Here is a 21,479-nt window from a genome sequence, read left to right as displayed (position 1 = left end):
AATTAATAACAGTTTTGTTTTAAACGTCCATCCATCCATTTTACAATATAATTACAACACTTTATGTACATATTTATATACAGATTTGAACAATAAGTTATTCACTGAAATATATTTATTAATTGTGGTTCTTACAAAAAATATATCTTATAAAATATAAAAGCTCTGCCCCTTTAGTTAGTGCATACTAAATAATTTAACTTTAGCCTACTACTACAACCATATTATTTACCAGCAACATAAAGTGAAACAGAGGCAGAGGTGTCCTGCCACAGTCAGTAACAAATAAACAGAAAACAGTAGTGGTGGTAGATAGACACAGAGCTTCATCAAACATCTGATCCACTGAACAAAGAGCTCCAAAAATCTTGAACTTTAGACTGCCATCAGTTTTACTCCCTACACTTAACCATGTGTTTCCTACTGCCTGCAGACTTTGCACCCTTTGTTATATACACATGTTGTGTTTGTAATATAAATACATTTAATAAAGTCAAATACAAATAAGGCAACAAGAGAAGTATCCTACACTTCTCTTTTGTAAAGTAAATCTGAACAGCCGATAAGGGCATCTACATCAACTATATGATTTGCCTGAGAAGCTGGAGAGGACAAAAAAAAAAAAGTTTTAAAAATTTGTGGCAGACGTAATTCTTTCGTGGCGAGCCGCCACAAATAAATGAATGTGTGGGAAACCCTGCTATGTAATGATATGTCACATAATACCATGCTATGCTACATAATGCTATGTTACGTAATGCAATGTTACCTAATGCAGTGCTATAATCCATAATTATATGTCACATATTATTATTATTATGCTATGCTACATAATGCCGTGCTATAATCATAATGCTATGCTATGCTACATAATTATATGCTGTTACATAATGCCCGATTGTAGCTGAGACAGGCTCCAGCGACCCCAAAAGGGACAAGCGTTTTTGAATTCCTCAAATCCATGCATGTTACGTTGCGTTAAACACGTCAGGTTACGGGGGACGACTCACCTCGGGCATCTTTTGGCGACACACGAGCAACATGAAGACGGCGCCCAGTAGGATGGCGACCCCGATCAGCACGAAGGGAATGTTTAGCACCAAGTTCTGCTGGAAGACCGCGGCCGCCACCTTCTTTACGGAGACGTCATCGATGACGACGCTCTTGAGGAGACGAGGAAAGTTGTGTCACATTGAATAAAAGTGGTGGGATCACCTCATTCAAATAAACGACAGGAACATATGAAATAAAAGTGATGATGACGAAAGTGAAAGTATGACTTTTACAGTGGGATTACCTCATTCAGGTAAATGACAGGAAAGATCACCGTGCTCACGTTCCCCGTCTGACTAAAAAAAGGAACATAATATACATTTCCAACCAGTGAAAAAAGGACAGAAATGCCTAAAAAAAATCCAATAATTTCTACAACAGCCTTGACATTATGTTCTTTACAAGTGAATGTAAACTTTTGACCACGACTGTGTATAAACACACACACACACACACACGTATGTATATACATACACACACGTATATATACTGTACATACATGTATATTATATGTATGTATATATATATATATATATATATATATATATATATATATATATGTATACACACACATGTATGTAAGTGCATATACTGTATGTACGTATATACATGTAGTTGTGTATATATATATATATACATCTATATGTATATATATATATAGGTATATATACATATATATGTGTATGTATATAAACCTATATGTATATATATACACACACACACACATACATATGTATGTATATATGTGTATGTATATAAACATAAGTATATACATATACTGTATTTATTTATTTATATATATATATACACATGTATGTATGTATATATAAATATGTATATATATTCAAATATAATGTGATATAAAAAAGGTGTCTTACGTGAATATGGGTATTTGCTGGACGAAGACATTGATTTGGAGACGTTTTGCAGCTTGCAAGATGGTTCCAGTAAGCTGCAAAATATATTGTACTTTTTAAAAATTTTTTACACATAACACAAAAAGTATCTGCTACTTTCAAAATTGTTCCATGTTGTAAATTGCATTATGGTGCATGCACAAACACAAACGCGTGCGCGCGCACACACACACAATATTACAGTCTTATCTGCTTTTCCTGACCCACCTCTAAAATATAATTAATTATATTTAATGAGCAACATAAATAAGCAACAAACATTTTTTTCCTGCCCATTTTACATTTTGGCATGAAAGCGCAAAACAATTTGACATTTCATGATTTTTTTTTTAATAGTTTCGTCTTTTATTTGTTTTCTGTAATTAGAAAATATTTTGTCTTCTATTGCTTGTTTTGTGTAATTTGGAAATATTTTGTCTTTTGTTTTGTGTAATTTTGAATGTTTTTGTCTTTTGTTTGTGTAATATTAAATTATTTTGTCTTATTTGTCATTTTAAGTCAATTAGTTTGTTTTATGTAATTTGTAATTATGTTGTCTTTTATTTCTTTTATGTCATTATACATTTTTTTTTACTTGTTTCATGTCATTTTAAATGGTTTTGTCTTTTATTTGTAATTTTGAAGTATTTTGTCTTTTCTTATTTGTTTGATGTAATTTTAAATTGTTCTGTCTTTTATTTGTTTTATGTCATTTAATTTGTTTTGTCATTTTAAATCATTTTATTTCTTTTATGACATTCTAAATAGTTGTGTCTTATTTGTTTTGTGTAAGTTTAAATCTTTTGTTATTTGTATTATGTCATTTAAAATGGTTCTGTCTTTTATTTGTTTCATGTCATTTAATTTGTTTTGTCATTTTAAATCATTTTATTTGTTTTATGACATTCTAAATATTTGTGTCTTTTATTTGTTTTGTGCAAGTTTAAATCTTTTATTACTTGTTTTATGTCATTTAAAATGGTTTTGTCTTTTGTTATTTTATGTAATTTTAAATCGTTTTTACTTGTGTTTGTTTTGTGTAATTTAAAAATCTTTTGGTTTTTGTTTTAGGTCATTTTAAATTATTTTGTCTTTTGTTATTTATTTTATGTAACTCTAAATTATTGTGTCTTTTGTTAGTTGTTTAGTGTAATTTTAAATAATGTTGTCTTTTGTTTTATTTAATTTTAAATGATTTTGTCCTTTATTTGTTTTATGGTTTTTTTGTTGTGTTTGGTATAATTTTAAATTATTTTGTCTTTAGTTATTTGCTTGATGAAATCTTAAATTGTTTTGTTTTTGATTTGTGTATTTTTGAATGTTTTTTGTTATCTGTTTTATGTACTTTTAAATCATGTTGTCTTTTATTTAATGTAATTTTACATTTTTTGTCTTATTTGTTTTATGTAATTTAAAATTCTTTGTCTTTTGTTATTTGTTTTATGTAACTTTAAATCATTTTGTCTTTGATTTATTTAATGTAATTTTAATTTTTTTTTAATTTGTTTTATGTAATTCAAAATGTTTTGTCTATTTGTTTCGTGTCATTGGTAATTATTTTGTCTTTTATTATGTGTTTTGTGTAATTGTAATTTGTTTCACAAAAGTGTTTTGCACTTCCAAGCCACCGTACCTTTTCAAATGCGACATGGACAATTATGCAAATTAGACAATGACGTCATCCATGTCAGCATAATATCTAGTGTACGTGGGTGGGTTGTAGCCTGTTTAGGGAACTAACTAACACTAGCACTCAGTGGTCAAAAATGAAGGGGGTGATGGTGACGTGTAGTGCGCCACCTTGTGGTCACACTGAGGAGTTGCATGGAAGGAAAAGGAAGGTCTCACCGGGTGGACGTCTATGAGGGTCTGGTGATCGTCCTTGTTGGGCTTCATGCCAAACACGCCTTGGACAAACTTGGGGTCTCCCTGGTAGAAGTGTGGCGAGGACATGATGATGGGCGCCCCTGAGCAAGGCACAAGACAATCCCCGTCACCACAACAAGCAGACAAATGTTTGACGTGTGTGTGTTCTTGTATTTCTACCCTTCTTGAGACATCAACAAGGAAAAGTGCCTTCAAATCTATCAAAATGAGGGTAGTCCCAAAAATTGACTATGTGTCGGTTTTAAAAGTGCTCCCCCTCTGGTCAACATAAGAAATAATAAGTGTGTGTAAGAAATTGAAATGCCCCCCTTTTGGCCAAAATTAATAAAACAATAAAAAAATATGTAGAGTATATAGAGACATACTGTAATAATGAAGTAAATAATGAAGATTAAAAACCAATTACCAGCAATACATTCAAAGCAAGTCTTTTTCTCACAATGTGTCGACTTTTTTCTTATAAAATTGGGAACAATTTCTCATATTCTTTCCGTTTCTGTAATATTGCAATATTTTCTCGTGAAATTATTACTTTTTAATGCAAAATGGTGACATTTGTCATCTAAAATTCTGACTTTTATCACAACATTGCCAATTTTTGTTGTTGTTCTTGTAAAATAGTGACATTTTTGGAGTAAAATGATGACTTTGGTCATAATTTTGCAGAGTAAAATTCCGATTACTATTATGATATTGCCAACATTTTAAAGTTTTCTTACAAAATTATGACTTTCGTCATATTTTTGCCAAGTAAAATTTAGATTATTATAACATTGCCAACATTTTAAAGTTTTTAAAGAAACATTTTTGAGTTTGCGGGAAAAAAAACTTGAGTTTGTGAAACAGTTTTGAGTTTGTGAAACATTTTTGAGTTTGTGAAAAATTAATTTCAGTTTGTGAACATTTTTGAGTTTGTGAAACATTTTTGAGTTTGTGAAAACTTTATTTCAGTTTGTGAAAATTTTTGAGTTTGTGAAACACTTTTTTTAGTTTGTGAAACATTTTTGAGTTTGTGAAAAATTAATTTCAGTTTGTGAAAATTTTTGAGTTTGTGAAACATTTTTGAGTTTGTGAAAACTTTATTTCAGTTTGTGAAAATTTTTGAGTTTGTGAAACACTTTTTTTAGTTTGAGAAACAAGTTTTAGTTTGTGAAACACTTTTGAGTTTGTGAAACAATTTTTTCAGTTTGTGAAACATTGTTTTGAGTTTGTGAAACAATTTTGAGTTTGTGAAAAAAAATTTCGAGTTTGTGAAACATTTTTCAGTTTGAAGTTTCTGTTTCTGTAATATTGCACTATTTTCTCGTGAAATTATTACTTTTTCATGTAAAATTATTACTTTTTAATGCAAAATGGTGACATTTGTCATCTAAAATTCTGACTTTTATGATAATATTGCCAATTTTTTTGTTGTTCTTGTAAAATAGTGACATTTTTGGAGTAAAATGATGACTTTTGTCATCATTTTGCAGAGTAAAATTCCGATTACTATTATGATATTTCCAACAAAATTATGACTTGTCATAATTATGCCAAGTAAAACTTTGATTATTATTATATTGCCAACATTTTCAAGTTCTTATAAAATTATGACTTTTGTCACATTTTTGCCAAGTAAAATTCCGATTACTATTATATTGCCAAAATGGTAAAGTTTTCTTATAAAATTGCGACTTTTGTCCAGTAAAGTTACGCCTTCTTTATTGCGACTGTTATTGAGTACAATTCCAACTTTCAACATAATATTGCACAAATGTTCCGTTTTTCTTGTCAAATTTGATTATTTTTATAATATTGCCAACATTTTTAATTTTTCTTATAAAATTATGACATTTGTCATAATTTTACCAAGTATAATTCCGATTATTATTATGATATTGCCAAAATGTTAAAAGTTTTCTTATAAAATTGTGACTTTTGTCGAGTAAAGTTACGACTCTTTTCAGAAAATTGCCAAAATGTTAAGCTTTTCTGGTAAAATTGCGACTGTTATTGAGTACAATTCCAACTTTCAACATAATATTGCACAAATGTTCAGTTTTTCTTGTAAAATGTTGATTATTATTGTAATATTGCCAACATTTTTAAGTTTTTTATAAAATGATGACTTTTGTCATATTTTTGCCAAGTAGAATTCCGATTATTATTATGATATTGCCAAAATGTTAAAGTTTTCTTATAAAATTGTGACTTTTGTCGAGTGAAGTTAAGACGCTTTTCATAAAATTGCCAAAATGTTAAGCTTTTCTGGTAAAATTGCGACTGCTATTGAGTACAATTCCAACTTTCGACATAATATTGCACAAATATTCCGTTTTTCTTGTAAAATTTTGATTATTATTATAATATTGCCAACATTTTTAAGTTTTTTTATAAAATTATTACTTTTGTCATAATTTTGCCAAGTAAAATTCCGATTATTATTATGATATTGCCAAAATGTTACAAGTTTTCTTATAAAATTGTGACTTTTGTCGAGTAAAGTTACGACTCTTTTCAGAAAATTGCCAAAATGTTAAGCTTGTCTGGTAAAATTGCGACTGTTATTGAGTAAAATTCCAACTTTCAACATAATATTGCACAAATGTTCAGTTTTTCTTGTAAAATTTTGATTATTATTATAGTATTAGCAACATTTTTAAGTTTTCTTATAAAATGATGACTTTTGTCATATTTTTGCCAAGTAAAATTCCAATCATTATTATGATATTGCCAAAATGTTAAAGTTTTCTTATAAAATTGTGACTTTTGTCCTTTTGGTGATTTAACCCCCAATTCCAACCCTTGATGCTGAGTGCCAAAGCAGGGAGGTAATGGGTCCCATTTTTTTATAGTCTTTGGTATGACTCGGCCGGGGTTTGAACTCACAACCTACCGATCTCAGGGCAGACACTCTAACCACTAGGCCACTGAGTAGGTTGATGACTTTTGTCATAATTTTGCCAAGTAAAATTCCGATTATTATTATGATATTGCCAAAATGCAACAGTTTTCTTATAAAATTGTGACTTTTGTCGAGTAAAGTTACCGTATTTTTCGGAGTATAAGTCGCACCTGCCGAAAATGCATAATAAAGAAGGAAAAAAAACATATATAAGTCGCACTGGCCAAACTATGAAAAAAACTGCGACTTATAGTCTGAAAAATACGGTACGCCTCTTTTCAGAAAATTGCCAAAATGTTAAGCTTTTCTGGTAAAATTGCGACTGTTATTGAGTACAATTCCAACTTTCAACATAATATTGCACAAATGTTCCGTTTTTCTAGTAAAATTTTGATTATTATTATTATAATATTGCCAACATTTTCAAGTTTTCTTATAAAATTATGACTTTTGTCATATTTTTGCCAAGTAAAATTCTAATTATTATTATGATATTGCTAAAATGTTAAAGTTTTCTTATAAAATTGTGACTTTTGTCGAGTAAAGTTACGACTCTTTTCATAAAATTGCCAAAATGTTAAGCTTTTCCGGTAAAATTGCGACTGTTATTGAGTAAAATTCCAACTTTCAACATAATATTGCACAAATGTTCCGTTTTTCTTGTAAAATGTTGATTATTATTATAATATTGCCAACATTTTTAAGTTTTCTTATAAAATTATGACTTGTCATATTTTTGCCAAGTAAAATTCCGATTATTATTATTATATTGCCAAAGTGTTAAAGTTTTCTTATAAAATTGTGACTTTTGTCGAGTAAAGTTACGACTCTTTTCATAAAATTGCCAAAATGTTAAGCTTTTCTGGTAAAATTACGACTGCTATTGAGTACAATTCCAGTACAAAATTTTGATTATTATTATAATATTGCCAACATTTTTAAGTTTTCTTGTAAAATAAGTTAAAGTTAAAGTTAAAGTACCAATGATTGTCACACACACACTAGGTGTGGTGAAATTTGTCCTCTGCATTTGACCCATCCCCTTGTTCACCCCCTGGGAGGTGAGGGGAGCAGTGGGCAGCAGCGGTGCCGCGCCCAAGAATCATTTTGGTGATTTAACCCCCAATTCCAACCCTTGATGCTGAGTGCCAAGCAGGGAGGTAATGGGTCCCATTTTTTTATAGTCTTTGGTATGACTCGGCCGGGGTTTGAACTCACAACCTACCGATCTCAGGGCAGACACTCTAACCACTAGGCCACTGAGTAGGTTGATGACTTTTGTCATAATTTTGCCAAGTAAAATTCCGATTATTATTATGATATTGCCAAAATGCAACAGTTTTCTTATAAAATTGTGACTTTTGTCGAGTAAAGTTACCGTATTTTTCGGAGTATAAGTCGCACCTGCCGAAAATGCATAATAAAGAAGGAAAAAAAACATATATAAGTCGCACTGGCCAAACTATGAAAAAAACTGCGACTTATAGTCCGAAAAATACGGTACGCCTCTTTTCAGAAAATTGCCAAAATGTTCAGCTTTTCTGGTAAAATTGCGACTGTTATTGAGTACAATTCCAACTTTCAACATAATATTGCACAAATGTTCCGTTTTTCTTGAAAAATGTTGATTATTATTATAATATTGCCAACATTTTTAAGTTTTCTTATAAAATTATGACCTTTGTCATAATTTTACCAAGTAAAATTCAGATTATTATTATATTGCCAAAATGTTAAAGTTTTCTTATAAAATTGTGACTTTTGTCGAGTAAAGTTACGCCTCTTTTCATAAAATTGCCAAAATGTTAAGCTTTTCTGGTAAAATTGCGACTACTATTGAGTACAATTCCAACTTTCGACATAATATTGCACAAATATTCCGTTTTTCTTGTAAAATTTTGATTATTATTATAATATTGCCAACATTTTTAAGTTTTTTTATAAAATGATTACTTTTGTCATAATTTTGCCAAGTAAAATTCCGATTATTATTATGATATTGCCAAAATGTTACAAGTTTTCTTATAAAATTGTGACTTTTGTCGAGTAAAGTTACGACTCTTTTCAGAAAATTGCCAAAATGTTAAGCTTGTCTGGTAAAATTGCGACTGTTATTGAGTAAAATTCCAACTTTCAACATAATATTGCACAAATGTTCAGTTTTTCTTGTAAAATTTTGATTATTATTATAGTATTAGCAACATTTTTAAGTTTTCTTATAAAATGATGACTTTTGTCATATTTTTGCCAAGTAAAATTCCAATCATTATTATGATATTGCCAAAATGTTAAAGTTTTCTTATAAAATTGTGACTTTTGTCGAGTAAAGTTACGACTCTTTTCATAAAATTGCCAAAATGTTAAGCTTTTCTGGTAAAATTGCGACTTTTGTCGACTAAAGTTACGACTCTTTTCATAAAATTGCCAAAATGTTAAGCTTTTCTGGTAAAATTGCGACTTTTGTCGAGCAAAGTTAAGATTTTTTTCATAAAATTGCCAAAATGTTAAGCTTTTATGGTAAAATTGCGACTGTTATTGAGAAAAATTCCAACTTTCAACATAATATTGCACAAATGTTCCGTTTTTCTTGTCAAATTTGGATTATTATTATAATATTGCCAACATTTTTAAGTTTTCTTGTAAATGTATGACTTTTGTCATAATTTTGCCAAGTAAAATTCCGATTATTATTATGATATTGCCAAAATGTTACAAGTTTTCTTATAAAATTGTGACTTTTGTCGAGTAAAGTTACGACTCTTTTCAGAAAATTGCCAAAATGTTAAGCTTGTCTGGTAAAATTGCGACTGTTATTGAGTAAAATTCCAACTTTCAACATAATATTGCACAAATGTTCAGTTTTTCTTGTAAAATTTTGATTATTATTATAGTATTAGCAACATTTTTAAGTTTTCTTATAAAATGATGACTTTTGTCATATTTTTGCCAAGTAAAATTCCAATCATTATTATGATATTGCCAAAATGTTAAAAGTTTTCTTATAAAATTGTGACTTTTGTCGAGTAAAGTTACGACTCTTTTCATAAAATTGCCAAAATGTTAAGCTTTTCTGGTAAAATTGTGAGTTTTGTCGACTAAAGTTACGACTCTTTTCATAAAATTGCCAAAATGTTAAGCTTTTCTGGTAAAATTGTGAGTTTTGTCGACTAAAGTTACGACTCTTTTCATAAAATTGCCATAATGTTAAGCTTTTCTGGTAAAATTGTGAGTTTTGTCGACTAAAGTTACGACTCTTTTCATAAAATTGCCAAAATGTTAAGCTTTTCTGGTAAAATTGCGACTTTTGTCGAGTAAAGTTAAGATTTTTTTCATAAAATTGCCAAAATGTTAAGCTTTTATGGTAAAATTGCGACTGTTATTGAGAAAAATTCCAACTTTCAACATAATATTGCACAAATGTTCCGTTTTTCTTGTCAAATTTGGATTATTATTATAATATTGCCAACATTTTTAAGTTTTCTTGTAAACGTATGACTTTTGTCATAATTTTGCCAAGTAAAATTCCGATTATTATTATGATATTGCCAAAATGTTACAAGTTTTCTTTTAAAATTGTGACTTTTGTCGAGTAAAGTTACGACTCTTTTCAGAAAATTGCCAAAATGTTAAGCTTTTCTGGTAAAATTGTGAGTTTTGTCGACTAAAGTTACGACTCTTTTCATGAAATTGCCAAAATGTTAAGCTTTTCTGGTAAAATTGTGAGTTTTGTCGACTAAAGTTATGACTCTTTTCATAAAATTGCCATAATGTTAAGCTTTTCTGGTAAAATTGTGAGTTTTGTCGACTAAAGTTACGACTCTTTTCATAAAATTGCCAAAATGTTAAGCTTTTCTGGTAAAATTGCGACTTTTGTCGACTAAAGTTACGACTCTTTTCATAAAATTGCCAAAATGTTAAGCTTTTCTGGTAAAATTGCGACTTTTGTCGAGTAAAGTTAAGATTTTTTTCATAAAATTGCCAAAATGTTAAGCTTTTATGGTAAAATTGCGACTGTTATTGAGAAAAATTCCAACTTTCAACATAATATTGCACAAATGTTCCGTTTTTCTTGTCAAATTTGGATTATTATTATAATATTGCCAACATTTTTAAGTTTTCTTGTAAATGTATGACTTTTGTCATAATTTTGCCAAGTAAAATTCCGATTATTATTATGATATTGCCAAAATGTTAAAGTTTTCTTATAAAATTGTGACTTTTGTCGAGTAAAGTTACCGTATTTTTCGGAGTATAAGTCGCACCTGCCGAAAATGCATAATAAAGAAGGAAAAAAAACATATATAAGTCGCACTGGCCAAACTATGAAAAAAACTGCGACTTATAGTCCGAAAAATACGGTACGCCTCTTTTCAGAAAATTGCCAAAATGTTAAGCTTTTCTGGTAAAATTGCGACTGTTATTGAGTACAATTCCAACTTTCAACATAATATTGCACAAATGTTCCGTTTTTCTTGAAAAATGTTGATTATTATTATAATATTGCCAACATTTTTAAGTTTTCTTATAAAATTATGACCTTTGTCATAATTTTACCAAGTAAAATTCAGATTATTATTATATTGCCAAAATGTTAAAGTTTTCTTATAAAATTGTGACTTTTGTCGAGTAAAGTTACGCCTCTTTTCATAAAATTGCCAAAATGTTAAGCTTTTCTGGTAAAATTGCGACTACTATTGAGTACAATTCCAACTTTCGACATAATATTGCACAAATATTCCGTTTTTCTTGTAAAATTTTGATTATTATTATAATATTGCCAACATTTTTAAGTTTTTTTATAAAATGATTACTTTTGTCATAATTTTGCCAAGTAAAATTCCGATTATTATTATGATATTGCCAAAATGTTACAAGTTTTCTTATAAAATTGTGACTTTTGTCGAGTAAAGTTACGACTCTTTTCAGAAAATTGCCAAAATGTTAAGCTTGTCTGGTAAAATTGCGACTGTTATTGAGTAAAATTCCAACTTTCAACATAATATTGCACAAATGTTCAGTTTTTCTTGTAAAATTTTGATTATTATTATAGTATTAGCAACATTTTTAAGTTTTCTTATAAAATGATGACTTTTGTCATATTTTTGCCAAGTAAAATTCCAATCATTATTATGATATTGCCAAAATGTTAAAGTTTTCTTATAAAATTGTGACTTTTGTCGAGTAAAGTTACGACTCTTTTCATAAAATTGCCAAAATGTTAAGCTTTTCTGGTAAAATTGCGACTTTTGTCGACTAAAGTTACGACTCTTTTCATAAAATTGCCAAAATGTTAAGCTTTTCTGGTAAAATTGCGACTTTTGTCGAGCAAAGTTAAGATTTTTTTCATAAAATTGCCAAAATGTTAAGCTTTTATGGTAAAATTGCGACTGTTATTGAGAAAAATTCCAACTTTCAACATAATATTGCACAAATGTTCCGTTTTTCTTGTCAAATTTGGATTATTATTATAATATTGCCAACATTTTTAAGTTTTCTTGTAAATGTATGACTTTTGTCATAATTTTGCCAAGTAAAATTCCGATTATTATTATGATATTGCCAAAATGTTACAAGTTTTCTTATAAAATTGTGACTTTTGTCGAGTAAAGTTACGACTCTTTTCAGAAAATTGCCAAAATGTTAAGCTTGTCTGGTAAAATTGCGACTGTTATTGAGTAAAATTCCAACTTTCAACATAATATTGCACAAATGTTCAGTTTTTCTTGTAAAATTTTGATTATTATTATAGTATTAGCAACATTTTTAAGTTTTCTTATAAAATGATGACTTTTGTCATATTTTTGCCAAGTAAAATTCCAATCATTATTATGATATTGCCAAAATGTTAAAAGTTTTCTTATAAAATTGTGACTTTTGTCGAGTAAAGTTACGACTCTTTTCATAAAATTGCCAAAATGTTAAGCTTTTCTGGTAAAATTGTGAGTTTTGTCGACTAAAGTTACGACTCTTTTCATAAAATTGCCAAAATGTTAAGCTTTTCTGGTAAAATTGTGAGTTTTGTCGACTAAAGTTACGACTCTTTTCATAAAATTGCCATAATGTTAAGCTTTTCTGGTAAAATTGTGAGTTTTGTCGACTAAAGTTACGACTCTTTTCATAAAATTGCCAAAATGTTAAGCTTTTCTGGTAAAATTGCGACTTTTGTCGAGTAAAGTTAAGATTTTTTTCATAAAATTGCCAAAATGTTAAGCTTTTATGGTAAAATTGCGACTGTTATTGAGAAAAATTCCAACTTTCAACATAATATTGCACAAATGTTCCGTTTTTCTTGTCAAATTTGGATTATTATTATAATATTGCCAACATTTTTAAGTTTTCTTGTAAACGTATGACTTTTGTCATAATTTTGCCAAGTAAAATTCCGATTATTATTATGATATTGCCAAAATGTTACAAGTTTTCTTTTAAAATTGTGACTTTTGTCGAGTAAAGTTACGACTCTTTTCAGAAAATTGCCAAAATGTTAAGCTTTTCTGGTAAAATTGTGAGTTTTGTCGACTAAAGTTACGACTCTTTTCATGAAATTGCCAAAATGTTAAGCTTTTCTGGTAAAATTGTGAGTTTTGTCGACTAAAGTTATGACTCTTTTCATAAAATTGCCATAATGTTAAGCTTTTCTGGTAAAATTGTGAGTTTTGTCGACTAAAGTTACGACTCTTTTCATAAAATTGCCAAAATGTTAAGCTTTTCTGGTAAAATTGCGACTTTTGTCGACTAAAGTTACGACTCTTTTCATAAAATTGCCAAAATGTTAAGCTTTTCTGGTAAAATTGCGACTTTTGTCGAGTAAAGTTAAGATTTTTTTCATAAAATTGCCAAAATGTTAAGCTTTTATGGTAAAATTGCGACTGTTATTGAGAAAAATTCCAACTTTCAACATAATATTGCACAAATGTTCCGTTTTTCTTGTCAAATTTGGATTATTATTATAATATTGCCAACATTTTTAAGTTTTCTTGTAAATGTATGACTTTTGTCATAATTTTGCCAAGTAAAATTCCGATTATTATTATGATATTGCCAAAATGTTAAAGTTTTCTTATAAAATTGTGACTTTTGTCGAGTAAAGTTACGACTCTTTTCAGAAAATTGCCAAAATGTTAAGCTTTTCTGGTAAAATTGCGATTGCTATTGAGTGAAATTCCAATTTTCAACATAATATTGCACATATGTTCCGTTTTTCTTGTAAAATTTTGACTTGCGTCGAGTAAAATGACGACTTTTATTATAAGACTGGCAAAATTCTAAGTTTTTCTTGTGAAATTCCAACTCATTTTTCACAACAAGCATTTTATACTTGCATAGTATGTATATATTATTAATGTTGTAAATACACATCTTTATATATCTAGAAAGGGTGGTCCTAAAGAGGTAGGCATTTTTCTGAGGTCTCAAGAAGGTAAGAAATACATGAATGTGTGTGTGGGTGTGTGTGTGTGTGTGTGAGGTCACCTTGCTTGCACGGACTCACGTTGAGCACACCTGAGCCAAGGCAGTTGGAGGCGGGGACACAGAAGCCCGCGTTGGCCGGGTTGACGGTGTGGTTTGCGAACACCTGGCTCGGGGGGGAGAAGCGATACGCGGGGATGCCTTTCACCGCTACATCCTCCTCAAACACGGAGTAAATAGACCTGGGGGAGAGGCGGCATGATGGGAAACACTTCACCTCTCAAGTCGTACTGTACGTGACCTCCTGAGGACTACATGACTACGAAAACTGCTACAGAGCCATGTGCTACTAAAGCACTTCAAGGAGTAACTCAAAGGAAGGAAATCAATTATTTCTGGCACTTTTTGGTCATTATTTGTTTTGGTATTGGAATTTTCTATTCATAAATGGACATTGAAAAACAAAAAAAAACAACTGGTTTATTTGAATATTGTTTCAAAATACAAAACAGGAAATTGATAAACAAAGCGTTTTTCTTTTTTGGTGTTGAAAAGCAATAACTAGAAAACAGTTTGGTTTTCATTTGATATTTCATAAAAGGAAAATGAAGATACACCAGTAAACATTCCTCTCTTGGCTCTTGGTGAAGGCGGTCAGGTTCCCCTCCCCTCTCGGTTTCTGCCCGCTCGCCTCTTTGTCTTGTTTATACTAACAAAAATGTTTCAGAAACTGAAAAAAATGTTTCACCAACTAAAAATAATTGTTTCACCAACTGGAAAAAATTATTCACAAACTAAAACAATTGTTTCACAAACTGAGAAAAAAAAGTGTCACAAACTGAAAAAAAAAGTTTCACAAACAAAAATATATTCCACAAACTAAAAAAAATGTGTTTCACAAACTAGACTTTTTTTTTTTTTTTTTCACAAACTGAAAAAAATGTTTCACAAACGGGGTTAAATCACCAAAAATGATTCCCGGGCGCAGCCACCGCTGCTGCTCACTGCTCTCCTCACCTCCCAGGGGGTGATCAAGGGTGATGGGTCAAATGCAGAGAATAATTTCGCCACACCTAGTGTGTGTGTGTGTGTGTGACAATCATGGGTACTTCAACTTAAACTGAAAAAAATGTTTCACAAACTCAAAAAAATGTTTTACAAACTGAGAAAAAATATTTCACTAACTGAAAAAAAATGTTACACAAACTGAAAAAAATATTTCACAAACTCAAGAATGTTTCACAAACTGAAATGTTTTTTTTTCCACACAATAGTGTTTCACAAACTGAAACAAACTGTTTCACAAACTAGAAAAATAGTTTTACAAACTGAGAAAAAATATTCTACAAACTGAAAAAAAATGTTACACAAACTGAGAAAAAAAAAGTTTCACACACTCAATAGTGTTTTACAAACACACTAAACGATTCACAAAAAACTATTTTCTTCAAGTTAAAACTTTTGGCACTTTTTTTCCACTTTTTGTTCCACATGCGCAATTTTTGGTTCGTACACGGAGAAACCTTAGCTCGTTTGTAAAACATGTTTTAGTTTGTGAAACATGTTTTAGTTTGTGAAACATGTTTTAGTTTGTGAAACATTATTTTGAGTTTGTGAAAAAAAATTCAGTTTGTGAAACATTGTTTTGAGTTTGTGAAACAATTTTGAGTTTGTGAAACATTTTTTAGTGAATTTGTGAAACATTTTTGAGTTAGTGAAAAAAAAAATGGAGTTTGTGAAACAGTTTTGAGTTTTTGAAACATTTTTTTTAGTTTATGAAACATATTTTTGAGTTTGTGAAACATTTTTAAGTTTGTGAAACATTTTTGAGTTTGTGAAACATTTTTTTCAGTTTGTGAAACATTTTTGAGTTTGTGAAACATTTTTCAGTTTGTGAAACATTTTTTTGAGATTGTGAAACATTTTTGAGTTTGTGAACATTTTTGTTGAGTTAATAAAACATTTTTAAGTTTGTGAAACATTTTTTTGAGTTTGTGAAACATTTTTGAGTTTGTGAAACATTTTTTTGAGTTTGTGAAACAATTTTGAGTTTGTGGAACATTTTTGAGTTTGTGAAACATTTTTTAGTTAGTGAAACATTTTTTAGTTAGTGAAACCTGTTTTGAGTTTGTGAAACAATTTTGAGTTTGTGGAACATTTTTTATTGAATTTGTGAAACATTTTTGAGTTTGCGAAACCTTTTTTTCGAGTTTGTGAAACACTTTTGAGTTTGTGAAAATGTTTTTATTGAATATGTGAAACATTTTTGAGTTTGCGAAACCTTTTCGAGTTTGTGAAACATTTTTTCAGTTTATGAAACATATTTTTGAGTTTGTGAACATTTTTTTGAGTTTGTGAAACAATTGAGTTTGTGGAACATTTTTGAGTTTGTGAAACAATTTTGAGTTTGTGAAACAATTTTGAGTTTGTGGAACATTTTTGAGATTGTGAAACATTTTTTAGTTAGTGAAACATTTTTTAGTTAGTGAAACCTGTTTTGAGTTTGTGAAACAATTTTGAGTTTGTGGAACATTTTTTGTTGAATTTGTGAAACATTTTTGAGTTTGCGAAACCTTTTTTTCGAGTTTGTGAAACACTTTTGAGTTTGTGAAAATGTTTTTATTGAATATGTGAAACATTTTTGAGTTTGCGAAACTTTTTTTTCGAGTTTGTGAAACATTTTTTCAGTTTATGAAACATATTTTTGGGTTTGTGAACATTTTTTTGAGTTTGTGAAACAATTTTGAGTTTGTGGAACATTTTTGAGTTTGTGAAACAATTTTGAGTTTGTGGAACAATTTTGAGTTTGTGGAACATTTTTGAGATTGTGAAACATTTTTTTTAGTGTGTGAAACATTTTTTATTGAATTTGTGAAACATTTTTGAGTTTGCGAAACATTTTTCAGTTTGCGAAACATTGTTTTCAGTTTGTGAAACATATTTTTGAGTTAGTGAAAAAAAAATTCAGTTTGTGAAAACTTTTTTGGAGTTAATGAAACAGTTTTGAATTTGTTAAACATTTTTTTGAGTTTGTGAAACATATTTTTGAGTTTGTGAACCTTTTTCTGAGTTTGTGGAACATTTTTGAGTTTGTGGAACATTTTTGAGTTTGTGAAACAATTTTGAGTTTGTGAAAACATTTTTTTGGTTTGTGAAAATGTTTTAAGTTTGTCAAACAATTTTGAGTTTGTGGAGTTTTGGTAGTAATTCCACTCCCTATGATCCCTCACCATAGTAGATATTTCATTACAGTTTGTCATCCTGCCAATATGAAAACATTTGTTTTGTGAAACAGTTTTGAGTTTGTGAAACTTTTTTTTTTACTTTATGAAACATATTTTTGAGTTTGTGAAACATTTTTAAGTTTGTGAAACATTTTTGAGTTTGTGAAACATTTTTTTCAGTTTGGGAAACATATTTTTGAGTTTGTGAAACATTTTTCAGTTTGTGTAACATTTTTTTGAGTTCGTGAAACATATTTTTGAGTTTGTGAAACATTTTTCAGTTTGTGAACATTTTTGTTGAGTTAATAAAACATTTTTAAGTTTGTGAAACATTTTTTTGAGTTTGTGAAACATTTTTGAGTTTGTGAAACATTTTTTTGAGTTTGTGAAACAATTTTGAGTTTGTAGAACATTTTTGAGTTTGTGGAACATTTTTTATTGAATTTGTGAAACATTTTTGAGTTTGCGAAACCTTTTTTTCGAGTTTGTAAAACACTTTTGAGTTTGTGAAAATGTTTTTATTGAATATGTGAAACATTTTTGAGTTTGTGAAACCTTTTTTTCGAGTTTGTGAAACATTTTTTTAGTTTATGAAAAATATTTTTGAGTTTTTGAAACATTTTTAAGTTTGTGAAACATTTTTGAGTTTGTGAAACATTTTTTTCAGTTTGGGAAACATATTTTTGAGTTTGTGAAACATTTTTCAGTTTGTGAAACATTTTTTTGAGTTCGTGAAACATTTTTCAGTTTGTGAACATTTTTGTTGAGTTAATAAAACATTTTTGAGTTTGTGAAACATTTTTGAGTTTGTGAAACATTTTTTTGAGTTTGTGAAACAATTTTTAATTTTGTGGAACATTTTTGAGTTTGTGAAACATTTTTTAGTTAGTGAAACCTGTTTTGAGTCTGTGAAACAATTTTGGGTTTGTGGAACATTTTTTATTGAATTTGTGAAACATTTTTGAGTTTGCGAAACCTTTTTTTCGAGTTTGTGAAACACTTTTGAGTTTGTGAAACAATTTTGAGTTTGTGAAACATTTTTGAGTTTGTGAAACATTTGTTGAGATTGTGAAACATTTTTTTAGTGTGTGAAACATTTTTTATTGAATTTGTGAAACATTTTTGAGTTTGCGAAACATTTTTTCGAGTTTGTGAAACATTGTTTTCAGTTTGTGAAACATATTTTTGAGTTAGTGAAAAAAAAAATTCAGTTTGTGCACCTTTTTTTGAGTTAATAAAACAGTTTTGAATTTGTTAAACATTTTTTTGAGTTTGTGAAACATATTTTTGAGTTTGTGAAACATTTATGAGTTTGTGAAACATTTTTTTGAGTTTGTGAAACATTTTTTTGAGTTTGTGAACCTTTTTCTGAGTTTGTGAACCTTTTTCTGAGTTTGTGGAACATATTTGAGTTTGTGGAACATTTTTGAGTTTGTGAAACAATTTTGAGTTTGTGAAAACATTTTTTTGAGTTTGTGAAATATTTACGAGTTTGTGAACCTTTTTCTGAGTTTGTGGAACATTTTTGAGTTTGTGAAACATTTTTTTCAGTTTGGGAAACATATTTTTGAGTTTGTGAAACATTTTTCAGTTTGTGTAACATTTTTTTGAGTTTGTGAAACATATTTTTGAGTTTGTGAAACATTTTTCAGTTTGTGAACATTTTTGTTGAGTTAATAAAACATTTTTAAGTTTGTGAAACATTTTTTTGAGTTTGTGAAACATTTTTGAGTTTGTGAAACATTTTTTTGAGTTTGTGAAACAATTTTGAGTTTGTAGAACATTTTTGAGTTTGTGAAACATTTTTTAGTTAGTGAAACCTGTTTTGAGTTTGTGAAACAATTTTGAGTTTGTGGAACATTTTTTATTGAATTTGTGAAACATTTTTGAGTTTGCGAAACCTTTTTTTCGAGTTTGTAAAACACTTTTGAGTTTGTGAAAATGTTTTTATCGAATATGTGAAACATTTTTGAGTTTGTGAAACCTTTTTTTCGAGTTTGTGAAACATTTTTTTAGTTTATGAAACATATTTTTGAGTTTGTGAAACATTTTTAAGTTTGTGAAACATTTTTGAGTTTGTGAAACATTTTTTTCAGTTTGGGAAACATATTTTTGAGTTTGTGAAACATTTTTCAGTTTGTGAAACATTTTTTTGAGTTCGTGAAACATTTTTCAGTTTGTGAACATTTTTGTTGAGTTAATAAAACATTTTTAAGTTTGTGAAACATTTTTTTGAGTTTGTGAAACATTTTTGAGTTTGTGAAACATTTTTTTGAGTTTGTGAAACAATTTTTAATTTTGTGGAACATTTTTGAGTTTGTGAAACATTTTTTAGTTAGTGAAACCTGTTTTGAGTTTGTGAAACAATTTTAGGTTTGTGGAACATTTTTTATTGAATTTGTGAAACATTTTTGAGTTTGCGAAACCTTTTTTTCGAGTTTGTGAAACACTTTTGAGTTTGTGAAAATGTTTTTATTGAATATGTGAAACATTTTTGAGTTTGTGAAACCTTTTTTTCGAGTTTGTGAAACATTTTTTCAGTTTATGAAACATATTTTTGAGTTTGTGAGAATTTTTTGAGTTTGTGAACATTTTTTTGAGTTTGTGAAACAATTTTGAGTTTGTGGAACAATTTTGAGTTTGTGAAACAATTTTGAGTTTGTGGAACATTTTTGAGTTTGTGAAACATTTGTTGAGATTGTGAAACATTTTTTTAGTGTGTGAAACATTTTTTATTGAATTTGTGAAACATTTTTGAGTTTGCGAAACATTTTTTCGAGTTTGTGAAACATTGTTTTCAGTTTGTGAAACATATTTTTGAGTTAGTGAAAAAAAAAATTCAGTTTGTGCACCTTTTTTTGAGTTAATGAAACAGTTTTGAATTTGTTAAACATTTTTTTGAGTTTGTGAAACATATTTTTGAGTTTGTGAAACATTTATGAGTTTGTGAAACATTTTTTTGAGTTTGTGAAACATTTTTTTGAGTTTGTGAACCTTTTTCTGAGTTTGTGGAACATATTTGAGTTTGTGGAACATTTTTGAGTTTGTGAAACAATTTTGAGTTTGTGAAAACATTTTTTTGAGTTTGTGAAATATTTACGAGTTTGTGAACCTTTTTCTGAGTTTGTGGAACATTTTTGAGTTTGTGGAACATTTTTGCGTTTGTGAAACAATTTTGAGTTTGTGAAACAATTTTGAGTTTGTGAAATTTTTTTTTTGGTTTGTCAAACAATTTTAAGTTTGTCAAACAATTTTGAGTTAGTGGAGTTTTGGTAGTAATTCCACTCCCTATGATCCCTCACCATAGTAGATATTTCCTTACAGTTTGTTGTCTTGCCAATATGAAAACATTTGTTTTGGTCTGTTATTCCCTGTCTGTTAATATATGCAAATAGATATCTGTAGACGTCAGTCCCTGTCGTGCCATGTCTAAAATCATTTTTGTGTAGTGCTCCAGAGACATTTTAGCCAGAGCCACAAGTAATTATCGCCGCTTTTACTTTGAAAAGTAAAAGCGTCTGCAAATGGAACAAAAAAAAAACTGTTTTGGTCTGTCTTTCCCTTTCTGTCTGCTGGGGATTTTCATTTGCGTTATATTACATATAAAATTATAAATCAAACCGATTTTTAGAGTGAATTATATTTTTAAAAACATTCAGGTAAACCTGTCGTTTTTCGTTTTTTTTAAAGTCCATTTATGACAAGGAAATTCAATTAGCAAAACAAATAATTGGTTTAAAGTAGCACATATCGTGTACATTGAGGTTCCATGAAGACTGACTTTAGAGCAGTTTCAGCACCTAACTTGGACTCATTTAAATAATAATTCATCTCTAAAAGTAGACTTGTCTCCTGAATGACTTGGAAACTGCCAACTAGAGTCATTGTTGTGTCAAAATATGTTGATTGTTGTGTGCAATGACGAATGTTTCACACCGGAGGATGAAACACACCTGCAGAGGTCCGAGGAGAACATGTAGAGCGTTTCCTGCTTTGTGATCACGGGATGGAAGGACGCCCCGTTGGTGCCGTTGATCATGTTGCACTCCTCGCTCGTCCACCACTTCAGTGAGCTGCACGTGACACGCAGGAGGAAATGTCAATTCATGGAAAAATGACTTTATT

At 29.2% G+C, this 21,479-nt stretch overlaps 1 protein-coding gene across 1 annotated transcript in view; it reads right to left on the bottom strand.

Annotated features, from left to right (window-relative positions):
- scarb2c (scavenger receptor class B, member 2c) overlaps positions 1-21,479 on the bottom strand; it is a 33,687-nt gene that overhangs the window by 2,636 nt on the left and 9,572 nt on the right. The window contains exons 6-11 of the mRNA XM_062057036.1: positions 21,308-21,427; positions 14,194-14,372; positions 3,798-3,916; positions 1,932-2,005; positions 1,298-1,349; positions 1,011-1,163 (exon numbers count right to left, since the gene is read on the bottom strand). Coding sequence (XP_061913020.1) covers positions 1,011-1,163; positions 1,298-1,349; positions 1,932-2,005; positions 3,798-3,916; positions 14,194-14,372; positions 21,308-21,427 — 697 coding nt within the window. The remainder of the gene's footprint in view (positions 1-1,010; positions 1,164-1,297; positions 1,350-1,931; positions 2,006-3,797; positions 3,917-14,193; positions 14,373-21,307; positions 21,428-21,479) is intronic.

The sequence above is a fragment of the Entelurus aequoreus genome, linkage group LG08 (assembly GCF_033978785.1).
Source record: "Entelurus aequoreus isolate RoL-2023_Sb linkage group LG08, RoL_Eaeq_v1.1, whole genome shotgun sequence".
NCBI classification, from domain to species: domain Eukaryota; kingdom Metazoa; phylum Chordata; class Actinopteri; order Syngnathiformes; family Syngnathidae; genus Entelurus; species Entelurus aequoreus.
The sequence above is the reverse complement of the archived record's forward strand: the minus strand, read 5'-3'. Positions and strand labels throughout refer to the sequence as shown.